Source organism: Canis lupus, chromosome 27 (genome assembly GCF_011100685.1).
Source record: "Canis lupus familiaris isolate Mischka breed German Shepherd chromosome 27, alternate assembly UU_Cfam_GSD_1.0, whole genome shotgun sequence".
Taxonomy (NCBI): domain Eukaryota; kingdom Metazoa; phylum Chordata; class Mammalia; order Carnivora; family Canidae; genus Canis; species Canis lupus.
Window position 1 is genome coordinate 15,160,851 of NC_049248.1, and position 24,854 is coordinate 15,185,704.

The 24,854-nt window shown below is 36.2% G+C and overlaps 1 protein-coding gene across 7 annotated transcripts in view; it reads right to left on the minus strand.

Annotated features, from left to right (window-relative positions):
* The window catches only part of EPS8 (epidermal growth factor receptor pathway substrate 8), a 176,484-nt gene that overhangs the window by 60,646 nt on the left and 90,984 nt on the right, over positions 1–24,854 (minus strand). For all 7 annotated transcript variants that reach the window (XM_038576909.1, XM_038576908.1, XM_038576905.1 and 4 more), the window contains 2 exons: positions 6,515–6,594; positions 4,781–4,857 (listed from right to left, as the gene is read on the minus strand). In XM_038576909.1, the coding sequence (XP_038432837.1) occupies positions 4,781–4,857; positions 6,515–6,573 (136 nt within the window). In that variant the 5' untranslated portion in view covers positions 6,574–6,594. The remainder of the gene's footprint in view (positions 1–4,780; positions 4,858–6,514; positions 6,595–24,854) is intronic.

A 24,854-nucleotide genomic window follows, 5' to 3' on the forward strand; every position in this document is an offset into this window, starting at 1 on the left:
CATAAGGTCTATACATTGAAACTTGCACATTTTAATATGTATACCTTAATGAGACTCTCAATTCCCCACTCAGAACCTATAGACTCTACTTAAGATTTTCTATGTAGTTTTTCAGCCCATACATATCAGAAGCAATGTTGGAAGAAGGCATGTTAACAATAGAAAAAGTAACAGGCATGGGACACAGCTACATGGAAAAAGCAACCACAAATATTCAAAAGGAAAAAGATTTTGAATGATTTGGTGTAAAGGTAAAGAATACTATGAGCACACCACAGCACACAAGCTAGTGTGCACTGATGATTCTCTGAGTCACCAACAAGGGATTACAGGTGCCACACCCTGATGGAAGGGAATGTTTAATATATTTTACAAGTGCTTCCTTAAAAATAATGCTAAATTTTAGTGCTTAAAGACTTTAACAAGCAGGCTAAGCTAGAAAAAATAAAATTTTCAACTCCCTCATAACAGTAGCAAAATGAAATGTTACTGTCATGAGATATTTGAAGGAAATGAAATTAATATTTATTTTCTATTTATTTACACTGTCAGGGATTTTGGTGATGTAGAGCTTCTCACATGCTGGCTTTGAAATTTCTTATATCAAAATGAAGAAATGACAAAATAGGGTTATTAATCTGCAGTATATTTTAACTGCTTTCCTTGAATAAACACATCTAAAAGAAACAAATGTATTGGAATAATTGTATTGTTCACAATGCATTTACTGGGTTTACCAAAAAAAATATATTTCTGGTAATATCTGGAATATAAGCTTAAAAAATATGATGAAGATTACCCTTTGTTCTTGTCCAAGTACCACTGCAATTACACATATAACATTTGGAAGTTAACATCAAAATATTAAATTTGAGGGCGCAGACATAAAGTGACTCTCCCATACTTCTCCTCAATGCCATAACAGGCTCATTATTTCTATTTTCTCATATATACATACCACAATATTATTACCATGTTTATTTGGTAGATGAGGAAACTGGAGCCAATCGGTTAAAATCATTTGCTCAAAATGACAGCCCCTTTGGTAGAAGTGCCATGATTCAGGCCCAAATTGGTTGGCCCTCAAAACCCATGCTACCTCTCTGAGACTAAAATTACTGAGTTACTGAAGCAATCTGGAGGTCACATTATGGTGTCACACCTGAAAAATGTTCTCTTGAAAAAGACAAGCTGTGTGCAGCTCTAGATGCAGTATCTAACCTGTGGCCATGTATAAAAAACAATGGTCATTACTGTAAAACTCATGTGCTAGTGCACCAAATAGTATCTTCACATCCCAAAGAAGTTCATGTACCATCCAGGAAAGAAATTAATTCTTAAAAGATTTATTCAATGTGTTTAATCATTGTGAAAAGAGAAATTTTAAAGAAAATGCATACACTGTGATAAATTACATTAAAAATCTCTCCTTTATCAACTTCCTAGTTAAAAAAAAAATAAAGTTACAACTTGAGACTGGGTAGCTAAATACTCAATGTTAACTAACTACAGTTGGAACTTTAACTGCAACTTGCCTATTGCAAAAGTTTGCTCAAAATCTCAACATATTTTTCCCTGTCATTTATACCACTCATTCCATGGACATTGACTGAGAGCCCCTTTTGAGAGGGAGGGGAGAGGATTAGATACAAAGAGGAACGAAACATGATCTGCAACTTCAAGGAACTTAAAACCTGTTTACTTCTAAGCCAAATACATTTGCTAAGGCTTCTTTCTTCCTTATAAATATCTCTTGGATTTGTCCCCTTTCTTTCCCTCTCTTTATATCCTCAGTTTTACCTATACACTGGCTCATCTTTGTCACACTACACAAAACTCACATTTTCTTACAATCAAGATTTTTTTTTTAAAGTTTCTTTTATTTATTTGTTTATTCATTCAGAGAGAGCGAGAGAGAGGCAGAGACACAGAGAGAGCAAGAAGCAGGCTCCACGCAGGAAGCCCGACGCAGGACTCGATCCCGGGTCTCCAGGATCACACCCCGGGCTGCAGGCAGCGCCAAACCGCTGCACCACCGGGGCTGCCCACAATCAAGATTTTTTGTTAAAGTTATGTGACTCAGATAGATCATCTCATCTTAGAAAGGATCCTCAGCTTGTTCTATAGCTCAAAAGGGGACAGCAGAAATTTACTGCTTATAGGCTGAAGATTTTCTTTTTTGTTTTTTAAGATTTTATTTATTTATTTATGGGAGAGACACAAAGAGAGAGAGAGAGAGATCAGCAGAGACACATGCAGAGGGAGAAGCAGACTCCATGCAGGGAGCCTGACGTGGGACTCAATCCCGGTTCTCCAGGATCACACCCTGGGCCAAAGGCAGGCACCAAACCGCTGAGCCACCCAGGCTACTCTAGGTTGAAGATTTTCAATCCTCGGGTCTATGATTTTATGAACTTGCTCCTAACACAAAATAAACATTAAAATTTGCAGATGAATTCTACTTTTTATCCCTTTCCCCTTTCTCAGCTGAGTATAGATTTTTGGATATATGGTATTTGTGAGACGATCAATACTCTTCTCCTTAACAAAAGTCTTAGGGCTATTATTTAGATGCGTGACTTAACCTATTTCCACCCACACTCATCATATCCATCCTCAATACTTCTATGAGTGGCCCAAGACAACAGACCTTTTACTCCCCCGATTACAAAACTTCAGTGGCTAGGCATTCCCTATAAACAATGTCCAAATTCCTTAGTACGATTCTTCCCACTGTGGTCCATGTTTATATTTCTAATCTTATTTCCCAATGCACCACCTTGCACCCTCCAGTTAAGACCAAACTGTTGGTGGTTCATTCACTTATATTCATTCTGCAAGTACTTACTGAGTGTAAATTATACATTAGCCACTGTGCTATGCTTGGGGAATGCTGAAGTAAACAAGGCAGATAAGGCTCAACTTCACAGAGCTTACAGTCTAAGTTTACAAAGGGTTCATACTGCTGTTTACAGCACTCAGGAGCCTCCCAAATGTCTGGAGCACACCACTTACATTTCTGAGTTCAGCTCAAGGCTTAACTCCTCTAAGAAATCCCTTCTGACTAGACCACCCTCACCCATGCAGAAGAACTGCCCACGCCTACTGCACTTCACACACTGTTGTCTAAACTTATTTAGCTCATTATTATAACAATGCATTTACTAGTTTACCTCACCAAAAGAGTGCATAAGCAATGACCATGTCTTATTCATCTCTATGACTGAACAGACTGTCGTAGAAACAGTGACTATGAAGACCTTGGCCTGGCACATGGAAGTACTTAATGAATATCTGCCTAGAAATGAAAGACTGAAGAAATTATTTTATTTTTGGAAAAAAAAATACAAACCAAAAAATCCCTTGTCCTTTTTCAGTTCCTTTAAGTCATTCTCTAGACTGTGAGTCCCTTAAAGTCAAGAACCATATATTACTAATTGAATTTAAATAAAATATTTTTTAAAAGAACCATATATTACTAGCTCTGTTCTGTGTACATATTAATCACAAAATAAGCCTTTGTTGAATATATTCTCTGGATCTACAATTCACAACTACTAGGACATGGTAAAGATGTCATAATATAGCACTAGACAAAACTGAAACCAACACTAATTAGAGTGTCATGGCCATAAGAAAATATATCCATGGATGTACAAAATTCATTTTATGAATGTATAGTTTGAGTCTTGAGGCCTAGTCACTCAATACACAGGCAGAAAAAGAGTCACAAAATCTTAGAATTTTTCATTCTTACCACAGCCAAGACACTGTAGGATCCAGATAATGTTAAAAAAAAAAAAAAAAAGGAGAGCATTCTAAATTTATAAAGGGTGTTAGTTCCTATGGTAGATTGTAATAATGATATTCTCAACAATAATAGCAAATATATACACTACTTTCTGCTTGTAAGGCAGTGCTAGAAACATTTTACATGTACTAATTCATTTAATTCTCGTATCAACTCTATGAAATACCTCCACGTAGCAAAATGAGGTATAAAAATCTTGTCCAAGATCATTCAGCTAATAAATGACAGACTTCATTTTGAGCCCAGGAAGTCTGGTTCCAGAGTCTTTGCTCTTAGCCACAATACTACTCTTAGTCTTTTAAACATAATACTATTTTTATTCTTTATAATTGTACAATAATGAAAGCTCATGCAGACCTTGTGAACAAAAGCATTTCCAAACATATGAGGTATATTTCAGGAGTCCTCAATTTATTTTTAGTAGTAACTTCTATTTTATACTAAATTTTAAAAATATATTATTTACACATGAGATAATCTATAGAGGACACGAGAAGTTATAGAAGAATCAGGGAGAAAGCTTGCTGGTTTTTCAGTGCAGAAAGAAAGGATATATAACACTATTCAAAAGTTCAAGAGCTATAAGGAAGAAGTCCTGTCAACTGTCAGCCCACAATCAAATGGATCATTCATGAAGATCAAAAACCATATCACAAATAATTAGCTGGGAAAATCCACCTAAGGCATTGATGTCATCCAAAAGACTCCTTAGAAAACACTGCAATACGTTTATTTTACTTATTTATTTTTTTAAATTTTTTGCAATACGTTTCATTTATGGTTCTAAATTAGATGACAATAAGCAGAAGTCATGTCTTAGTAGCATTTATAAAAACTCTTTTTTAAACAATCTTTATCTCTCACTATGTCACTGCAAATAATATAAACAAATCAAATTACAAATTTAATACACAATTCATAAAATGTGGTTAGAAGTAGAATAATACCTCATCAAATAAACAAACATACCATAGAGGGCTTTTGCACTTGTTTTTGAACTGTGTTCTCTGTCCATTTGGGAAAAGGTGGGTGATGATCCATAGCCACTGTAATAATAAAAAAAAAGGTCATTGTGCTGGATTAAAGCCCAAAGTAAGCAATAAAAATTCAAAACTACAAATAAAAGTCCCACGTACCACAATGTCTGTGTGCTTTTGAAAAACATATTGAGTTAATGCTAACTAGGTTTGTCAAAATGAGCCAGACCCTGCTCTGGTCAAGAAATAGAATGTAAGCCACACCATCCCAATGTGAATTGAGGTGGGTACAAATCACAGCCTCCTCTCAAACTCCAAGTCAGAACTCCAGGCAAGAAGATTCAATACGGTTGAAACTATCTTAGAAGAGTTTAAATTTGCCATACTAAATTGAATTGTGGGCAGTGATCCAGTCATAAAAAGAACTCAATGACTTAAGCTACAATGGAATAGACATTATTTTCACAAAAACTCAAAATGCAAAATAGTATTCATTTGGGGAATATAAATAATAGTGAAAGGGAATATAAGGGAAGGGAGAAGAAATGTGTGGGAAATATCAGAAAGGGAGACAGAACGTAAAGACTGCTAACTCTGGGAAACGAACTAGGGGTGGTAGAGGGGGAGGAGGGGGGGGTGGGAGTGAATGGGTGACGGGCACTGGGGGTTATTCTGTATGTTGGTAAATTGAACACCAATAAAAATAAATTTAAAGAAAAAAGGAATAAAAATAAAATTGACCAGCTTTATCCAATTTCTGGCCTCTTGTAATATGATAGGTGAAGTAAACATATTACTTGAATTTTTAAAATTTATTCAGTAAACATTCACCCCAAAAATCTATTAGGATAAGGATTATGGCAAGGGACATGGTTCTGTTAATAAGACAAGTAAGTAAAATAGTTACAATAGAATGTGATATCTGGATAAAAGTAATAGATATAACATATAAGATCAAAGAAGGATTAAATTTTTATCAGGATGTCCAAAAGATTTCACTGCCAAATTGGCATTTCAGCAGAATATAAAAGGGTTGTGATTTCAAGTTATACCTGGAACTTCAAGGATTGTTTCATTTGCTTGCATGGTCTTTTTTGTTTTACACAGTGGTAAGTATCTTGACAGATTAGACTAAAATACATTTAACTTTCCTCAATTGCCAGTATTTTATAAACAAAACATAATGCTCCAGAGAAACTGAAATCTCTGAAGTATATATTCAACTATGGAAAGCAATAATACAAAAATACCAGAACAAACTGTTTTCTATTAGATCACTGTCACTGAGGTTGATAATACTGATCCATCTTTTTCTTACCATAGTAAATTTTTAATATTACCATAGCTTAGAAATAGAAAAAAATTATATATTTATGAAGAATAAACTACATAAAGAACTGGAGTTAATCTTTTCATTAAAAATATTTAAAAAATAAAATAAAACAAAACAAAACCCCCAATCAAATCCAAAAAGAACCCCAACAGGGGCACCTGGGTGGCTCAGTTGATTAGGATTCTGACTCTGGATTTCAGCTAAGGTCGTGATCTTGGGGTTATAGGATCAAGCCCCATATGGAGATCTGCACTCAGAGCAGAGTCTGATTAAGGTTCTCTCCCTCTCCTGCTGCCCCTCCCCCTACTCATGTGCTCTCCATCTCCCTAAAATAAATAAATCTTTAAAAACAAAAAGAATCCCAACAAATTAAATATAAACCTCCCAACTTACTTCATTTGAGATGGATACATTCCAAAACCACTGGGATGGTTAGAAATATGACCATTCATTGCAGTTTTCACTCCTGTGTTCTATAAAAAGAAAGAAAGAGTAAAGGTAATAAAAAGGTCAAGACATTTCAGTTCCAAGTTATTCATTCAACAAATTCATATCACTGCCAGGATGACAGAAATACAAAGATAAAGATCTCTACCCTCAAAGAGCTCTGCTGCCAGAAGTATAGATGGGCACAGAAACTAAAGATTCAACAGGCATTTAACATTAGTGCACTAGAAGTATAAGCAAATTAGGCAAGTAAAAGAAAAATCTAAAATATAGTTCTGAATCCTCTCCATATATAAGGCATAACTGTATATTCTTCTCAAACTCATAATCAATTCTCAATTTTATAAACTGTTCCTTTGTTTATTGTTTCACTATCAAAGTTAATATAGGTTCGTTAACTTTAAAAACTTGACAACAGTAAAGTGCAAAATACAGAAAAATGCAAAGGGGAAAAAATACCACCCAGAGCCCTATCATTTAACAATCCTGTCATTTCCTCCAGTCTTTTTCTTGCATCAACTTTTTTTCTTTCTCCCTTCCTTCAAAGTATATTTGATAACATCCTATACATACACATTTGGATGCACCTTTTTTCTAAGAAGGTGTCCATTTACACATTCCTTCTGCTTGTCATGAGAAAGCAATTTTTAAAGTTAACACCAGATATGTAACTTCAGAAAACATTTTTAATATATTACACAAATTGAACAAGTTTCTTCAAATCAGATGAGTAAAACCTCCTCTTCTAAATCCAATGACCTTTTCTTTCTTTGTTCTCCAAGATACTACTGCTTACACCTAATTTGTTTCTATTTACTCCTGGATACTTAGGCCTTCTTGGGTTCTGTGACACTAAACAATATTGGATCTTATCTTACTTTTCTGACTTTTGTGTATATTATATTATTATGCCTTCTCAAAGCTGAGAGGTAGGTAGGGCACATCATAGCTTTATTATAAGGCAAAGGGAGCAGTAGAATTAACAACTACTGACTGACTATTACGTATCAAATAATATGACTGATACTTCTAAGGTGAACAAAACACAGTCCCAGCTTTGGGCCAATAGTCTAGGGGAAAAACAGTCACTTAGTGAATAAATATGAAATTAAAGTTGTTGTTTCTATTACAAAAGGTGATTTGGGGGTCCATTATGATAGGGAACTTCATTCAGATTAGGTGGCCACAGAAAGCCTACATAAAGAAATTATATTCAAGACCAGTAACTTCAAATTAATTCTTTCTCATTCTTCAGATCTCAGTTCAATCACAAAGTCCTCAGGGAAACTTTAACAGACCTCCCTGAATAGATAAAAGCCCACTATCAGACATTCTCAGACTCTAAACAGTTTTCCAAAGTACTTTCTCAGACTATAACAATTTGTCAAGTACTTATCACAGTTATAATTCTTAATTTGTTTAAATTAATTCTTCCCTAGACTAGAAGTTCCATAAGGGCAGAAACTTTGATTTAATGATGCTGTTTCTCAAGCAGTAAGAACTGTACTAGGCATAGAATAGGTGTTAATTAAATATTTATTCAAAGAAAGAAAAAAAGGAAAGTCCATGTCCCACTTTTGAAAGACTTTATTGCATTCTTTTCTTTTTTAAGATTTTATTTATTTACTCATGAGAGACACAGAGAGAGAGGCAGAGACACAGGCAGAAGGAGAAGCAGGCTCCATGCAGGGAACCTGATGTGAGACTCGATCCCAGGTCTCCAGGATCACGCCCTGGGCTGAAGGCGGCGCTAAACTGCTGAGCCACCAGGGCTGCCCGACTTTATTGTATTCTTAAGGATACAAAATTATTCATATGAAACAAATAAGTGGCTCTATTTTAAATTTACTAAAGAGATTCAAAGAGAAAAGCCAGGCTGACTGCCATAATTTTTGGAGGGGCTGAGACTTGACCTAGTTCTTAAAGAATAGTTAAGGTCCTCATAACACTTAAGTTTAATTCAAGCTTTCCCAACAGCCCTGCCTATATTTACCTACACCTTAGAAGCAAATTTCTAAATTAAGGAACAAAGAAATATTGACCTCTCCCTGATTTACATTAATTTACAATATTATCACATTTATAATTTTTTTTAAGATTTTATTTATTTATTCATGAGAGACATGGGGGGGGGGGTGGGTAGCAGAGACACAGGCAGAGGGAGAAGCAGGCTCCTTGCAAAAAGCCTGATGTGGGACTCGATCCCGTGACTCCAGGATCACACCCTGGGCCAAAGGCAGGCGCTAAACCGCTGAGCCACCCAGGGATCCCCTATTATCACATTTACAAAATTACATTCCATTTATATTACATTGTTGTATTCTGTTTTTATTGTTGTTGTTGTTTGATCTCCTTCCATTTATACTTGGATATGATTAGTAGTATACAGGTAAACCAGTCCTCTGGGGAAAAATTAAATCCTAATTTGTAGTGCTTATTGACTTCCATGGTATAAATATTTCCACTATGGTTCATCTCAACTATCAATACTTTTACAGCAGCTTACAAAATTCCTAAATATCTCAGAATTGGTTCTCATACGCCTTAGGATCCAAACAGAGCACATCATTGTTACTTTCTAGAATTTGGGCCAGGACAGAGGCCTGGAATAACATTCTGGATCTGGAGCCCATGGCTAGACACAGTCATTCACAGAAGCCTGGATCTCTATTTTGGCACTAACTAGCCTACACAAGTCAATTAAGCTTCTGTCTTAATTTTCTCATCAGTATAATAGAGATAATTCTTGGATCTTTCTAAGTCACATGGCTAGTGAAAAATCAAATGATGAATGTGTAAGTTTCTTCTAAAGTTTGTTTTTTTTTTTAAGTACTCTTTCAAAACAAGCTGGTTCATTCAGTATATAAATTAGACCCCCAGGGTTTGTACTGATTTTGATCTGGTTTACATTTTTAAAAAGTGGCTGGTTTTAATGATAAGTGAGAGCCACAGCATCTCATCCTTTTCATGTTTAATTCTTCATGACAGTCAAATGAATGTGTGGTTTGTGTTTTGTTTTTAAACAGTGATCTGTCAGAATAAGAGAATATTAGAAAAGGGAATAGAAAATGTCAATTTGCTAAATTGAATTTTAAATATAGAAACTTTTCCTATTTGGGAATCATATTGTCACTTGTAACAGACGCTCACGTTTGTAGTATGGAGTTTTCAAATATTTAAATATAGCAATTAGGGTGCACACCTTGCAAAGGAAACAATTACAAATGCTTGGTTTTCCTTCACGCTTTTAAAAGACATATCCCCATTATAGCCACATAGACCATATATATAGTATAAAGGAACCATCACGTCTTACTAAAAACATTAAGTGTTTTCATTTTTATTAACTGTTAAGCAAAACAACTTAAAACTAAGGAGACAAACATTTTCTTTATCACTTTACAGTGTCACAAATTCAGTTAACTCTACTAAATTAACTACTTAATCCTAAAAGTGTACACTAAAACTGTCATAATAGCTTCCACAGATTTGAAATTACAGTTTCTTTCCTTATAAAAACACACTATGCCTTATGAAAACACTTTTACCTTATAAAAACACTTTTACCATAACGATTATCATTTTCTTATTTTCTACAGAAAATAACATGCTTCAGCCAGTAGAAAGATTAAAATGGTATATTTAAGATCTAAGCTAAGCATACCAAAAATGGTAAACACTAAAATTTTCAGTGTATTTACATTGTATTTAGAATCTTTGAAAATCACTATAAGCAGAAATAAATGAAGCTATCTATAATAGGGCAAAACCAGAAAGTTAAATTTGTATTAGAAAGTGTTAAGATCTGAAATATAAATAAATATTTAGATTCCCTTTCCTTTTCTTGACCCTGCTGGCATATAGTATCAATTTTCCACCTGATGAATGAGTATATAGTCATTAGTCACCCTCTCAATCTGCCTACCAAATAAGGAGTAGCTCCCTGTATACTGAGCTGCCCTCAAAATAACTTGTTCTCTCAGAAAACGTCAGACTTTTTATGGGGTGCCTGAGTGGTTCAGTTAAGTGTCTGCCTTCAGCTCAGGTCCCAGGGTCCTGAGATCCAGCCCAGTATCTGGCTCCCTACTCAGCAGGGAGTCTGCTTCTCTGTTGGCTTCTTCCCCCCCAACCCCTGCTGTGCTCTCTTTCTCATCCTAATAAATAAATAAAATCTTTTTTAAAAATTCTAAAAAAAAAGAAATGTCAGACTTTTAAAAAGTTTTTGTTTGCTTATTTAAGTTTGTCAGAGTGTCTTGAAGTATCTCTACTTTGATTTTCAATTTAACTAAATACATAATCTTTGTCTAAATTATAACCAATAGCAGTAGAGGATGGCAGGGGAAATGTATATTGTCATTATCATTTAGGGTTTTAACTAAAAAAAAAAAAATAACTGAAATTTAATTTTTAGCAGTGCTCTGTGACATTTACCAGGGATTGTACTTAAAACATAAAAACACAAAGAATTTATTTTAAACCTTCTGAAGCATCACATGTTCTGTCTCCTGTAGTGTCTTCTAGAGCAGTCACTTTAAGATTTTATTTCAGAGAGAGACAGAGAGGGCGTGCACACGTGTGAGACAGCATGAATGGGGGAGGGGTAGAAGGAGCAAGCAGGAGAAGTAGACCCCCCTGGCCAAAAAGCCTGACACCAGGCTCCATCCCAAGACTCCAGGATCATGAGCCAAGCTAAAGGCAAGAAGCTCAACTGCTCAAGCTGAAGGCAGATGCTCAACCACTCAACCGACTGAGCCACTCAGGTTCCTCAAGCAGCCACTTTTCAATATATGTTACCAGCACTGTCAGTACAGTAGTCATTGTCATTATTTCTCTGTCACTTGGTCTAATATTTAGTAATAAAGAATTTGTGTGTGTGAATAAACTTGGGAAACTAATAAGTACATTAAACTGCTATAGGAATAGAAATAATAATAATGCTGTGACTGCTGCTGGTGGCCATGATCTGTGTAAGTATCACAATTTCTAGGCCATATGGAAGCACAGTATTTTCTCAATATCAATCAAGAGTAAATCTGTACCTTTAAATCAACACATAGTAATCACCTAAATAATTATTTAGATTCCTCTTTTTTTTTTAATAATGCTGAGAAAATTCTTAGGCTTATGTTTAAGTTAGGACAACTTGGGGGCAAATCTATATTCAATCCAGAATGTAGTTGGCTTAATTAATTAAAGAAAAATACCTGTTGTAGAAATTTAATAAGCAACTAAAAAGCACTTTAGTACTAATTGTATGTTCAATATTGTGATAGGTTTCATAAAAAGGCCTAATATAGAGAAGAGCCATATATACCCTATTACTGCTACTTGAGTATTTCCCTCTAATTCTGGTTGCTATGATGGCATCATCAGTGCACATGTATTGCTTGATATTATCCATGGGAAATGACTAAGGTCTTAGGTCAAAACATCGTCAATATTGTACTGACTTGGGAAAATATGCGAATTTTAAAAAGAACTACTGCTATTATTGACAGTGTATCTTGTATCAAGTAATGTGCTAAATGTTTTCTATCCCTTATCTAACATTCACATTAATTTCTGATGAAATATTATTTTCCAATCTCATAGATGAAGAAATTGAGCTAAAGAGACGAGGTGCCACTTGCATGAGATGCTAAAACTTTAAAAAATCATCTAAGTTCCATGAATGACCAGAAGGAACATTCTGTTTATCAGATAATCATAAACAGAGAACTAAAATGGGGGAAAGAAAATGACATTCCATGAGCCCCTACTTCATATGATAGTTTAGAAATCTCCTCTCATTGCATCCTTAAAACAACCTTTTGATGTAGTTATTAGCTCTATTTTGTAGATGAGATGACAGTGTCAAGTAAGTTAAAACATCTGCCTAAGTGGTAACACAAGAAGCTAGAATTTGAAATGTAAGGGGTCTACTTAGATGCAGATTTATTTCAATGACTCCAGTACAGTCCTGTAAATGGATTTTCTCTTCCTTATGATTATTTTAATAACATTTTCTTTTTTCTAGCTTACTTTACTGTACTGAATAGAGTAATACATAAAACCTAAAATATGTGTTTATCAACTATTTATGTTATCAGTAAGGCTTGCAGTCAACAGCTACTAATAGGTAAGTTTAGATGAAGTCAACAGTTATATGATAATTTTCTATCAAAAAAAGAAATTTTCCAATTGCTGGGGGTTGGTGTCCCTAACTTCCATGTTGTTCGCAGGTCAAGTGTGTCAAAGTGAGTCTTCTGAGTAATTCACTCACATGTAAGTCGTATGTGATACCCATAAATTTACCTGGATCATTTGCATTTCTCTCATTAAAATTAAGTACCTATTTAAGGGGGGGGTGGAATCATAGCCTCCAATTTAGCTGGAATCTTCCAATAAAGATAAAAACATGATAGGAAAGGGAACTAAATTCAGAGAAGAAACTGTCTTAACTCTTCTTTATTACCAGGCCCCCTATCCCAGTGAAGCATACCATGGGGTTGGGTATTGGGAGAAATAGTAGTAGGATCAGATCTTAAACTATTTTTTCAGCAAAGTGTCCACTAAACTTCATAAGTGACATGAGGAATTTTAACAAATCTCCACTTATTTACTCATGGTATATTTAGTTATACAAGGTATATTTTTTACATATACCTTGCCTATATAGGCTAGAAAAAACCTTTTATCAAAGTGTTCATCTCCCTGATTGCATTATTTCCACAATTCACAATGGCCTTCCAGTCAGCCTTATATACTGACTGTTGCAATAAACTGACTTTTAAAGGAGCATATGCTTTATCAGTAGAAGTTCCTGATTTAATCATCCTATGACATAATTAATCAGCAAATGCAAGCCTTGGTGCCTGGTCACCACTGTCACACCCTTAAAGTGCCACACCTTGTCATTTACCCCATTACATGACTATTGAGGTCTCATTAAAACTGCAGCTAAATTTGTTTTTGATTTTTTTGTAATCAACTTTTTAATTCTTGTATCACTTTATATTTACAGAAAAGTTGTGAAATAGTACACATAGTTCTTGCATAACCTGCACCCCATTTCCTTATTGTTAACATCTCGCTTAGCATGATGAATTTGTGACAATTAATGAACCAATATCAATATTTTATCAACTAAAATCAATACTTTATTCAGACTTCCCTCACTTTTTTACCTAATTTTTTTGTTTTTCTGTTCCAGGATCCTATCCACAATACCACATTGCATTTAGCTCTCATGTCTCATTAGGCTGCTCCTCTACACTGGACCATTTCTCATGTTCCCCTTGCTTTTGATAACTATATTAAGTTTTTTAGGGCTTCCATAACAAAGTATCACAAACTGGGTGGCTTAAACAACAGAAACTTAATCTCTCACAGTTCTGGAGCCTAGAAGTCCAAAATGAGATGTCAGCAGAGCTAGGCTCTCTCTGAAGGCTACAAGGGAGGAATCCTCTGTTTTCTAACTTCCTGTAGTTGCTGATAATCCTTGGCTTATAGATGCATCACTCAAACCTCTGCTCTGTCTTCATATGGCCTCCCCCAGGTATCTATCTATATCCAAATTTCCTTCTTCTCATAAGGACACCAGTCAGTGGATTGGGTCTACCTCAATCCAGTATGACCGCATTGTGATTCACTGGCAAAGACCCTGTTCGAAGGAAGTCACATTCTTAGGTACAGGTTGGTAGGACTTGAGCATCTTTTGGGGGGACACAATTCAACCTGCAAGAATGACCTTGATAGCTTTTTTTTTTTCAAAGATTTTATTTATTTCTTAATGAGAGAGAGAGAGAGAGAGAGAGAGAGGCAGAGACACAGGAAAAGGGAGAAGCAGGCTCCATGCAAAAAGCCTGATGCGGGACTCGATTCCAGGTCTCCAGGATCAGGCCCTGGGCTGAAAGCGACGCTAAACCACTGAGCCACCCAGGCGCCCCCCCTAGATAGAAGAGTACTGTATTTTGATATTCTATAGGATGTCTCTCAATTAGGATCTGTCTGATGTCTTTCTATTGATTAAGCTGGAATTACAGGTTTTGGGGAGAAAGACTACAGAGATATGTGCCACTCTTACCACATCATATTAAAAGCCCATACTATTAGCTATGACAATTTGTTTATGCTAACATTCCTCACTGACTGAAGCAGGATTCTCATCATGTTTCTCCATTAATAAAGTGACCTCCCTCATCACCACTCTACAGGTCTGTTTGGAAGAAGTCACTATATGTAGCTCTTCCTTATGGGGTAGAGAGTTATGTTCCACCTCCTAGAGGAGGGAGTATCTGCATGAATTTTTGGAATTCTTCTGTATGGGAGATTTTTTTTAACAGAAAAGATGGAAAAACAAACAAGAGGGGATCTGATTCAGTCAAATAGAAACTCTTGATTATCCATCCCCTGTAAAACTCCTATTTCAGATGGTTCATACAAGATCTGAGTCAAGCTCCCATTCTGTGCTAGGTTAATATAATGCTTAGACAGGGAGAGAGAGAGATTGAGGCAATGAGAGAGATCATAGCCCTTAACACAAAACCTTGGCTAACGTCACCAAAAGATGATTGGAATTTTAAAAAGTAAACATTATCTAAGAAGTTCAAAACTGGGACATCTGGGTGGCTCAGTGGTTGAGCGCCTGCCTTTGAAGTCCTGGGATCGAGTCCCACATCGGGCTTCATGCATGGAGCCTGCTTCTCCCTCTGCCTATGTCTCTGCCTCTCTTCTCTCTCTTCTCTTCTCTTCTCTTCTCTTCTCTTCTCTTCTCTTCTCTTCTCTTCTCTTCTCTTCTTTCTCCTCTCTTCTCTTCTCTCCTCTTCTCTCTCTCTCGTGTCTCATGAATAAATAAAAATCTTTTTTAAAAAGGGATGTTCAAAGCTTCCCAGAAGCAAAAAGTTGTTAAGTGTGGATTTTTAGAAGAGGTAGAAGAATATTCACTATGGGTATTTTCTCCCAGAATAAAAATAAGTACGACTCTTTCTGCCAGTTCAGTTTTCAACTGAACACCTATCATGGAACAACATTTGGGAACAAGAAGTAAAGAAAACCATCCTGCCTACCTCACCTCATCCCTACTCTCCAGTAATTTTTTTTCAAATATCTACTTTTTGAAAATCAGCCTTAAGGGTTAGTATTCACTGACATTCTATGAATGTTTTGGAAAGGTTCCAAAATGAAACTGTGTCACGGACTAACGCAAAACAAAAACTATTGAGGAACTTAGGATCTCATATGATTATTTTTATTGTGAGCTATTCTTTTTCCATAGTCTTGCCATTAGCTAAATTAGTATAGTTCAACATATTTTACAAAGGCAAATAGATAAAGAGCCATCTGGGCCAGACATAACCCAGCTGGGTAGACAAGAAAATATGTTCTAAAATCATCTTGAATGAAACTGAAACTCTTGAATTCAAGTTTCATTATGTTGTATTAAATGGCCTCTAAAAATAGTAAATCATAAAACCTTATAGGTACAATGAGAAGAGTTTTAACCCACGGATGAGATATAACACTTTAATATTTAACTACCCTGTTGCCACATGATTACCTTTCTCTGCATTACCTAGAGCAAAGGACATGAAGCAGTAAACAAAACACTGCTGGTGCTTCACTCTGCATTTTTAGTACAGCTCCTTAAGAGGATCAATGGTTTACAAACTGTACAACATATTTTTGTAGTAAATGGTTACAACCTACAAAGTGGCAAATGTCACCTTAAAGCAACTATTATCCTCAATTCATCCTACTTTTCTAAATCATAACTACATCTCCCCAAGGTTATTATAAGTAAACAATGCTTAATTTCTAAACTATGCTGGACTTTAAGCAATATAATTTTGTTTAAATGAAGGTTAAAAAAAGCCTTCTACTATAATATATATCACCCACAAATTGCTTCCCAGATATTTTATAAAAAGATGTTACTTTTCATCTCAACCTCATTTCTTCCTGTCTGCCATACTATCAAACTTGATTATTCTGATAAAAAGACATAGAGATATCATATTAAAAACTACTATTTCAATTTGTTCTATTTTCTCAAGATGCATTTTTAGAGATCCAAATGTCAGCATAATGGTTATGTGGGGGCAGGTGTATCAAGTTTAACATCTATAGCTTTATAAGCTAACAGAAAGCTCATGACTGGATTAATAAGGTAAAATTCTCTAATCATTCTTAACTAATCCTTATTCCTATTATTCCACACTGTTTAACAATTTTTTGACAAAGATAAAAATACAATCCTTTCAAGATACTATTTTTTCCTTATCTTCAAAAGCAGAGGCAGTCCCAATATGCTGTTAGAAAGTGATTCAACAAAGAATAGTCAAAACAAAACAGAAAAATCAATTCCAGTAATCATCTATATTTGGCTGAATATAAATATAACTGATTAACAGTCAGTGCTCCTACTAAGAAAATAAATCCTAACAAAATCTTCCTTGAAAACTTTCCTATATTACACAGAAATCTTGGGGGAGGGGGAAGAAAAAGTATATTTAGGAAAAGAACACATCGCAGGCACTGTTAGGACAGCATAGTATCATGTTTAAGGTAAGTCAGATTAGGAGTGGGTCTAGAAAACAAAATCACCTTCACAGAAAGGTTGAGCCAAAGAAGGCAACATAAAGACTTTTAGAAATGTATAGCACAGGAGCGCAGGGAAACATCAACAGGAGCATTTATAGTCCAATGTGGCAAGTAGAAGACAGAATGCAAAGTGGGCACCCTATGTTTGGGACGGGGTGGGAGGGTATTCAGTTCATAAAAGCCTTCCTCCAGGCTGTGATGCATGACCTGAGTAAGCCAGAAGAGAGAAGAGCAAAGACAAGAGACAGTGTGGTACACTTAGTAAACCACGAGCAGTTCAGAGTCACTGGAGAGTAAGAGGTAGAACACAATGAAGCATGAAGCTGGTAATACAAGACTGCCTAGCACAGAGGGCAAACTTACTTTTTTTTTTTTTTTTGAAGATTTATTCATGAAAGACAGAGAGAGAGAGAGAGAGAGAGAGAGGGGCAGACACAGGCAGAGGGAGAAGCAGGCTCCATGCAGGGAGCCTGATGTGGGACCTGATCCGGGCACTCCAGGGTCACACCCTGGGCCAAAGGCAGGTGCTAAACCTCTGAGTCACCCAGGGATTCCCTTTTTTATTTTTATTTTTTTAAGATTTTATTTATTCATGAAAGACACACAGAGAGAGAGAGAGAGAGAGAGAGAGAGGCAGAGACACAGGCAGAGGAAGAAGTAGCAAACTTACATTTTTATCAAATTTTGTTAGATCAAAATTCAGTTTCCTATGTCCGTGTAATTGCTATACACAGTAAATACTAAGATTACATTTTCTTTGTATAATCTTGTCTTTAGAATAATCATCTTACCTTCAATCCTTAGTTTTCCTTCATTTTCATTGATTCCATCCCTTTACTCTCCACGAGAAGTAAAGTTTCCTTGCAATGCATTTAAACACAATCTATTTCCATGGTTATCTTTATCTTTCTGCAGGTATCTCTTCCTGATCTCTAGGCATTCCTGTTACAATCTGAACTGATTAATCTCTAGGTCTCCTACACAGCATTTACTGTGGTATCCAAATCAACATTATTCTATTCATTACTTTCATCTCCTCCCCTCTTAGATCCTATTTCCTGCATCCCCCAACTCTCTCTTCTTTACTTTTACTTTTTTATCTTGGAAGAGCAGAGACTTCAGAGTGTAAGAAAGTTAATTTCTGAAACTTCAAATGACTGAAAGTGTGCTTTTTCTACCTTCATAGATGACCGACCCATAGTTCGTCTTGGTTTCTGGTTCTATATTTGTAAATTATTTTTGCCCCAGAATTTGGAAGTCATTGTTCTGTCTTCAATGTCACTGCTGAGACATTAGGTGACATTCGGTTTCTCAGTGGGCCATTTTTTTTTTTTTTCTTTCTGCAGTTCTGGAGTTTGGGAATCTTCTTTCCCACCTCCTCCCCCCACCCACCTCCACCATGTGAAATTTAGTGAATACACTGGTATAGGTGTTTTCTAAAGATGTGATATATTAGAAACTCTGTAGGTCTTTTCAAATATGAAAATCACTGTCCCTAAATTCTAGGAAATTTTCTTGATTTGTTTCTTCGATTGTTTCTTCATGACATTTTCTAAAACATTACTTTTCTAAAAAATTATATTCTTCTATTCTGAGGACTGAATCTCTAGTGTTATTGCCTTTTCACTTTTGTTTTTCATTTCCTGATATTTTTGTTCTACTTTCTGGGTGGCTTTCTTAACATCATCTCCAAAAATCATTTAAAATTTTTCAAATCTTCTATCAATTTTCAATTTCTAGGAGTACATTTTTATGCCCTTCTCTTATAATGTTTGTTAGTTCTAGATTACAGTATATTCTTTGATTTTCCTGAGAATATTAATGATGATATTTTAAAGTTTTCATCTTCCTTCTTTATTCTATAGCTTTCAATTTCCTTGTTTTTTCCAGACTTGTTTTGGTCTCCAAATTTCTTCAAATGTCTGACAATCACTAATTACTACTCACACAGAAGATGGAGCACTAAAATGCTGATTAGAAAGTCTGTGTAAAAAAAAAAAAAAAAAAGAAAGAAAGAAAGTCTGTGTAGTAGGGCAGCCTGGGTGGCTCAGTGGTTTAGCGCTGCCTTCAGCCCAGGGTGTGATCCTGGAGACCAGGGATTGAGTCCCATGTCAGGCTCCCTGCATGGAGCCTGCTTCTCTCTGCCTCTCTCCCTCTCTGTCTCTCTCTCATTAATAAATTTTTAAAAATCTAAAAGAAAAAAAAAAGTCTGTGTAGGTGAGGGGGGCTTGCAATAGGTAGGCTTCATTGGGGAACAATCTGGCTGGGCTTGTCCATTGGGAGACCCCAAACCATAAGTATCCACAGAAAGATCATATTCTTCAAAGAAGCATCTTTGAAATGAGTACCTGGAAAATATATATCTGCCAAATTTTTGGAGATGAGCAGAGGAAGTGCCCTGGGGGTGTCTCACTATTTAGTATTTCATTTAATTTTCCACCCTCCTTCTGTGCCTTGGTATTTCCCACTCTAGAGTTCTCTAGCTCACATTCTCCACAGAATCAACTTCCAGTCTTGCTGGAGTGTGTAGAGGCATCTAGGGTCTAACTTCATTTTAGACATTTGCCACTTAATTCTCCTGTTTTCGCCTCACTTTCTCACTGTCAAGCCCTTCTGAGATTCTGAAATACCTCTCCCTACCAGCTCAGGTTCCAGCTTCTTAGTACTCGTAGATTAGTTAACATGCCCTTTCCAGAATCACTTCATTTTACGGAGTTTCTGCATTTTTTGAATCCCTTTGCTGTCACAGTTTCAGAAGGAACAGAATAAATGCATGTGCTTGGTCTGCCTTTTCCTGTAACGTATTTTTATTGTCAAAACACTGACAAATATTTGTTAATGAAAAACTCAAGAGAAAAAATCAAGTCACCTCCAATATGAACTTGAGAGGTTAAGGCAGACTATGAAATATGAGCACAAGTTTATACTAAAAACAAAATGACCAGAACAGCCAGAGTAAAAGCAACACAAAAATGAAGGAAATTTACCTCACATAAAGTCAGCTGATATTTTGGTAGTATATGTTTAACTACCTGCTGTTATACATAACAACAAATGCTGTTTTCAAAACCCAGGAAAGAAACAATTATAGTGTGTAAAAGTGAGGCAATCCCCAACTGATCAGGCATTATTGTTAATTTAAAAAATGCCTTTATTGCTGTTCTAGAAATTAAATCATAGCTTTATTTTTTTAAGATTTTATTTATTTATTCATAAGATACAGAGAGAGAGAGTTAGAGACATAGGCAGAGGGAGAAGCAGGCTGCATGCAGGGAGCCCGATATGGGACTCGATCCTGGATTCCGGGATCACACCCTGAGCAGAAGGCAGATGCTCAACCGCTGAGCCACCCAGGCATCCCTAAATCATAGCTTTAAATGCACAATAGAGTTAGGTGACTAAATAAAACTTGAAGTCGCCCTTAAAGAATCAGTAATTTATTCATTTTAATTATTCAGATTTTATTTTTTTATAAATTTATTTTTTTATTGGTGTTCAATTTGTCAACATATAGAATAACACCCAGTGTTCATCCCGTCAAGTGCCCACCTTAGTGCCTGTCACCCAGTCACCCCTGCCCCGCACCCACCTCCCCTTCCACCACCCCTAGTTCGTTTCCCAGAGTTAGGAGTCTTTCATGTTCTGTCTCCCTTTCTGATATTTTAATTTTTTTTCCAAAGAGAAGTCCTACTTATTTATTTACTTTTTAATGATTTATTTATTTATCAGAGATAGAGCGTGCAGGCACAAGAGAAGGAGCAGAGGGAGAGACTCCTTGCTGACCATGGAGCCCGACATGGGGCTCAATCCCACGACCTTGAGATCATGACTGAACCTTTAGATCATGACCTCAGCCAAAATCAAGAGCCAGATGCCTAATGACTGAGCCACCCAGGCACTCCAAGAAGCCCTATTTAAGTGAATATAAATGGGAATAAATTTTCTGTCAGCTCCCCAAAACAGAAGTCAGAGATATCTGTGTATTAGTTTTAAAAGTCAAGTTGCTTATAAAAGTAGTATGGAACTCTGTTCTTGGGAGGTTAGATACTTACACAGTCATAAAAATTAAGAAGAAAAATATTAAGTACAATAGGTACATTTTTAAAAAATATTTTATTAATTTATTCATGAGACATACAGAGAGAGAGAGAGAGAGAGAGAGAGAGAGGCAGAGACACAGGCAGAGGGAGAAGCAGGCTCCATGCAGGGAGCCCGATGCGGGACTTGATACCAGGTCTCCAGGATCACACCCTGGGCTGAAGGCGGCGCTAAACTGCTGAGCTACCTGGGTTGCCCGAATAATTTTTTTTTTTAATTGAGGCTACTAAATCTCATATTTAAAGGCAGGAAATATAACCTTCGGTTATGGATAATACTACCCTAGAAAAATATCTACCATATTATAACAACAGAAGTGGCAAAAAATAGAAGTAAAATTCTTCACAAGCCTCAAATTATCCATGAACGGGGGTAAATTTAAACACATCGGTTTGCTATTGTAAAAAAAAAAAAAATAATGCTTTTATATTAAGCATTTTACTGTGTGAGGTTGCAAGTACTTTATATATATTATCTTACTTAATTCTTACCTACTTTATGAGGTTGTAAGAGCTTATTGATCCTGGACAGGCTGAGGCCCTTGCCAAGAGGGTTTTTGACTTGCGTAAGAAGGAATTCAAGAGCAAACATTTTAGAGCAAAGATTTATTAAGTATAGAAGAATGGAGCTACCTCATAAAGAAGTGGTCTCTCCTCCCCAGTAAGAAAGAGGACTTCCAGGGGATCCCCAAGTGGCTCAACGGGTTTAGCACCTGCCTTCGGCCTGGAGTGTGATCCTGGAGTCCCAGGATCGAGTCCCAGGATCGAGTCCCACATCGGGCTCCCTGCATGGAGCCTGCTTCTCCCTCTGCCTGTGTCTCTGCCTCTCTCGCTCTCTCTCTGTGTCTCTCATGAATAAATAAATAAAATCTTTAAAAAAGAAAAAAGAAAAAAAAGAAAGAGGACCCCCACTTTGCCTCTAATGAAGGGTTTTATTAGTCGTTAGGTTTTTTTGTTTTGTTTTGTTTTTTAATTAGCTAACCTACTGGGAGGGGCTTACTCTAACTTTGGATTTATCATGTACATTAGGTAGTTTTTCCATTGTCTTAGAGCTATGGAATTATAGGGAACATTTTTAAGAATGTCCAGCTTATGTGGCTTTTACTCCTGGAGGGAGTGGAGTCTTGTTGTTTTCCATGAGTTGGATCTTGTGACTCTGTTTATGATCTACTTACTTTTTTAGGTTAAGAGTCAGCCTAAAACAAAAATGGTTTTACTTTGGTCATCTTGTCTCTTTAGTCTCACTTCCCTCCTGCCTTATCACTATCCCTATGTTAAGGAGGAATCTGGGACTTCTAAAAGTTGTAAGTAAAGGTAAGTTGGCCATGACATCTACATACCATGGCTAAGATTTAACAAGTCATGCTTTTAACTATTGTATACTTCCTACTTTAACTACTGATAAATCCAGTATTTTGAAACTGGTCAAGGATATGTCAACACTGATTAATTAAAAGGCAAAATGACCTTTGTAAATAACTATTCAAATAAGATTCATCCAATAGTAACTGTTACCAACCAATAGTAGTACTGATTTATCCATTCATTCACTCAAAAACATTTACTATGTAACCATTATGGGCAGATGAGCACTATTACATAAAACTTCCTGTGATGATGAAAACATGTGATGTCTGAACACCCAAAGCATGGCCAGTACCACTGAAGAACTGTAACTTTAATTTCATTAAATTTAAGTCAGTTTTGCCTGGGTCACTCAGTTGGTTAAGCACCTGACTCTTGATCTCAGCTCAGGTCTTGATCTCAGGGTCACAAGTCCTAGTAATGGGCTGTACTGGGCTCCACACTGGGTATGGAGCCAGCTTTAGAAGTTTCCTCAAACTGCTAAACTAAAGGTCTACATAACTTAAACTCAGCACACTCTTTTAATAGTTTCAATACATTACACTCTAAGAGAGATACAGGATTGTTTCTGATAAAACATGTTTTTTTTAATATATATATTTGGTACTATTTCTTAAAGTAGTTTTCAAACTCCTTATATTTATGTCATGTAAGCAGTAAAAATCTATCACTGAGAGGATTACCAGAATTTTAAGTGATTTTTTTGAGGGGGAGGGGCAGAAGAAGAGGGAGAGGGAGAGAGATAGAATCTAAAGGAGGCTCCAAACCCAGGGCAAAGTCCAACTCGGGGCTTGATCTCACAATCCTGATATTATGACCTGAGCAGAAATCAAGAGTTGGACGCTTAGCAGACTAAGCCACACAGCTGCACCACCTCACCCCCACCCCAGCTTTTTAAAGTAGGCTCCGTGCCCTGCGTGGAGACAAATGCAGGGCTTGAACTCACAACGCTGAGATCAAGACATGAGCTAAAATCAAGAGCTGGACACTTAACTGACTGAGACACCCGGGTACCCCTTAAGTGATCTTTTGATGATCTAAATTGGAATCATTTCAGAAACTTCCATAGATAAAATCTGAATCAATCTAATACTATTGCCTTCTAAAACTTATATTTATCATTCTTATACTAAATCCAATCAATGGTTCCCCACTGCCCTCCAGAAAACATCCAATTCAATTAAATAGCATAGTACTCTTTTGTGATCTGGACTTTTATACCTGTAAAGCTTCCTTTTTCACCATTTCTGCCTTCCTGCCACCTCCCCTATTCTGTCCCCAACCCACTCCTCCACCATGAATCCTCCCTATACTTGCATAGGCTATGTATATACTATATATACATCATTTTGAAGATTCTTGCTATCAAGTAACATCTTCTATCTGAAATATTCTCTCACCCAATAACCTCTCTGCCACTTCATCTAGTCAGCTCTTACTCAAGCTTTAGATCTCAATCTAGGGAGGCCCTCCTTAATTTCTCCAAAGTAGGACAGATAGGCACCCCTTTCATGTGTTCCCATTATATTTCAGTCTAACACTAAGATACACTTATCATATTACAGTAACTTCCTATTTTCTTTTTTATACACAGGATTGTAAGTTTCTTGAAGGTAGGGACTAAATAATTATTAAACACAAAGTGTGAAGTACAGTCCCTAATACCTAGTAAGTTCTCAATAAAAACCTATTTAATGAATGAAAAACATTATACCCACAATTATTTTTTTTTCCTTGACCAAATTAAGGTGTTTATTTCAAATCTTATTTAAATCATGCTCTAAAAGCAAGAAAAACTGAGCAGGAAATATTTTAGCTAGTTGAAGAGTTACAAACAAAATATTTTGCATCTCTAGCTTCTAACAAGAACCACTCAAGAAAAACAGCAAGCATGGTCCACTATTATGCCCAAGTCCCTCTAAGTCACTCCATCCACACTGTAAAATACACATCTCCCTCTCCATCTTGACTTCTCTTATTGCCAGCCACCTTCTTTATTTTCCCCAAATGAATGGAAAAATAAAAACAAAAAAACCTAAACTTCATCTAACCATATCCTCTTACCTTTTTTTTTTTTAAAGATTTTATTTATTTATTCATGAGAGACAGAAAGAGACAGAGAGGCAGAGGGAAAAGCAGGCTCCCTGCAGGAGCCCAATGTGGGACTTGATCCCAGACCCCCAGATCAGGCCATGAGTCAAAGGCAGACACTCAACTGCTGAGCCACCCAGGCATCCCCTCTT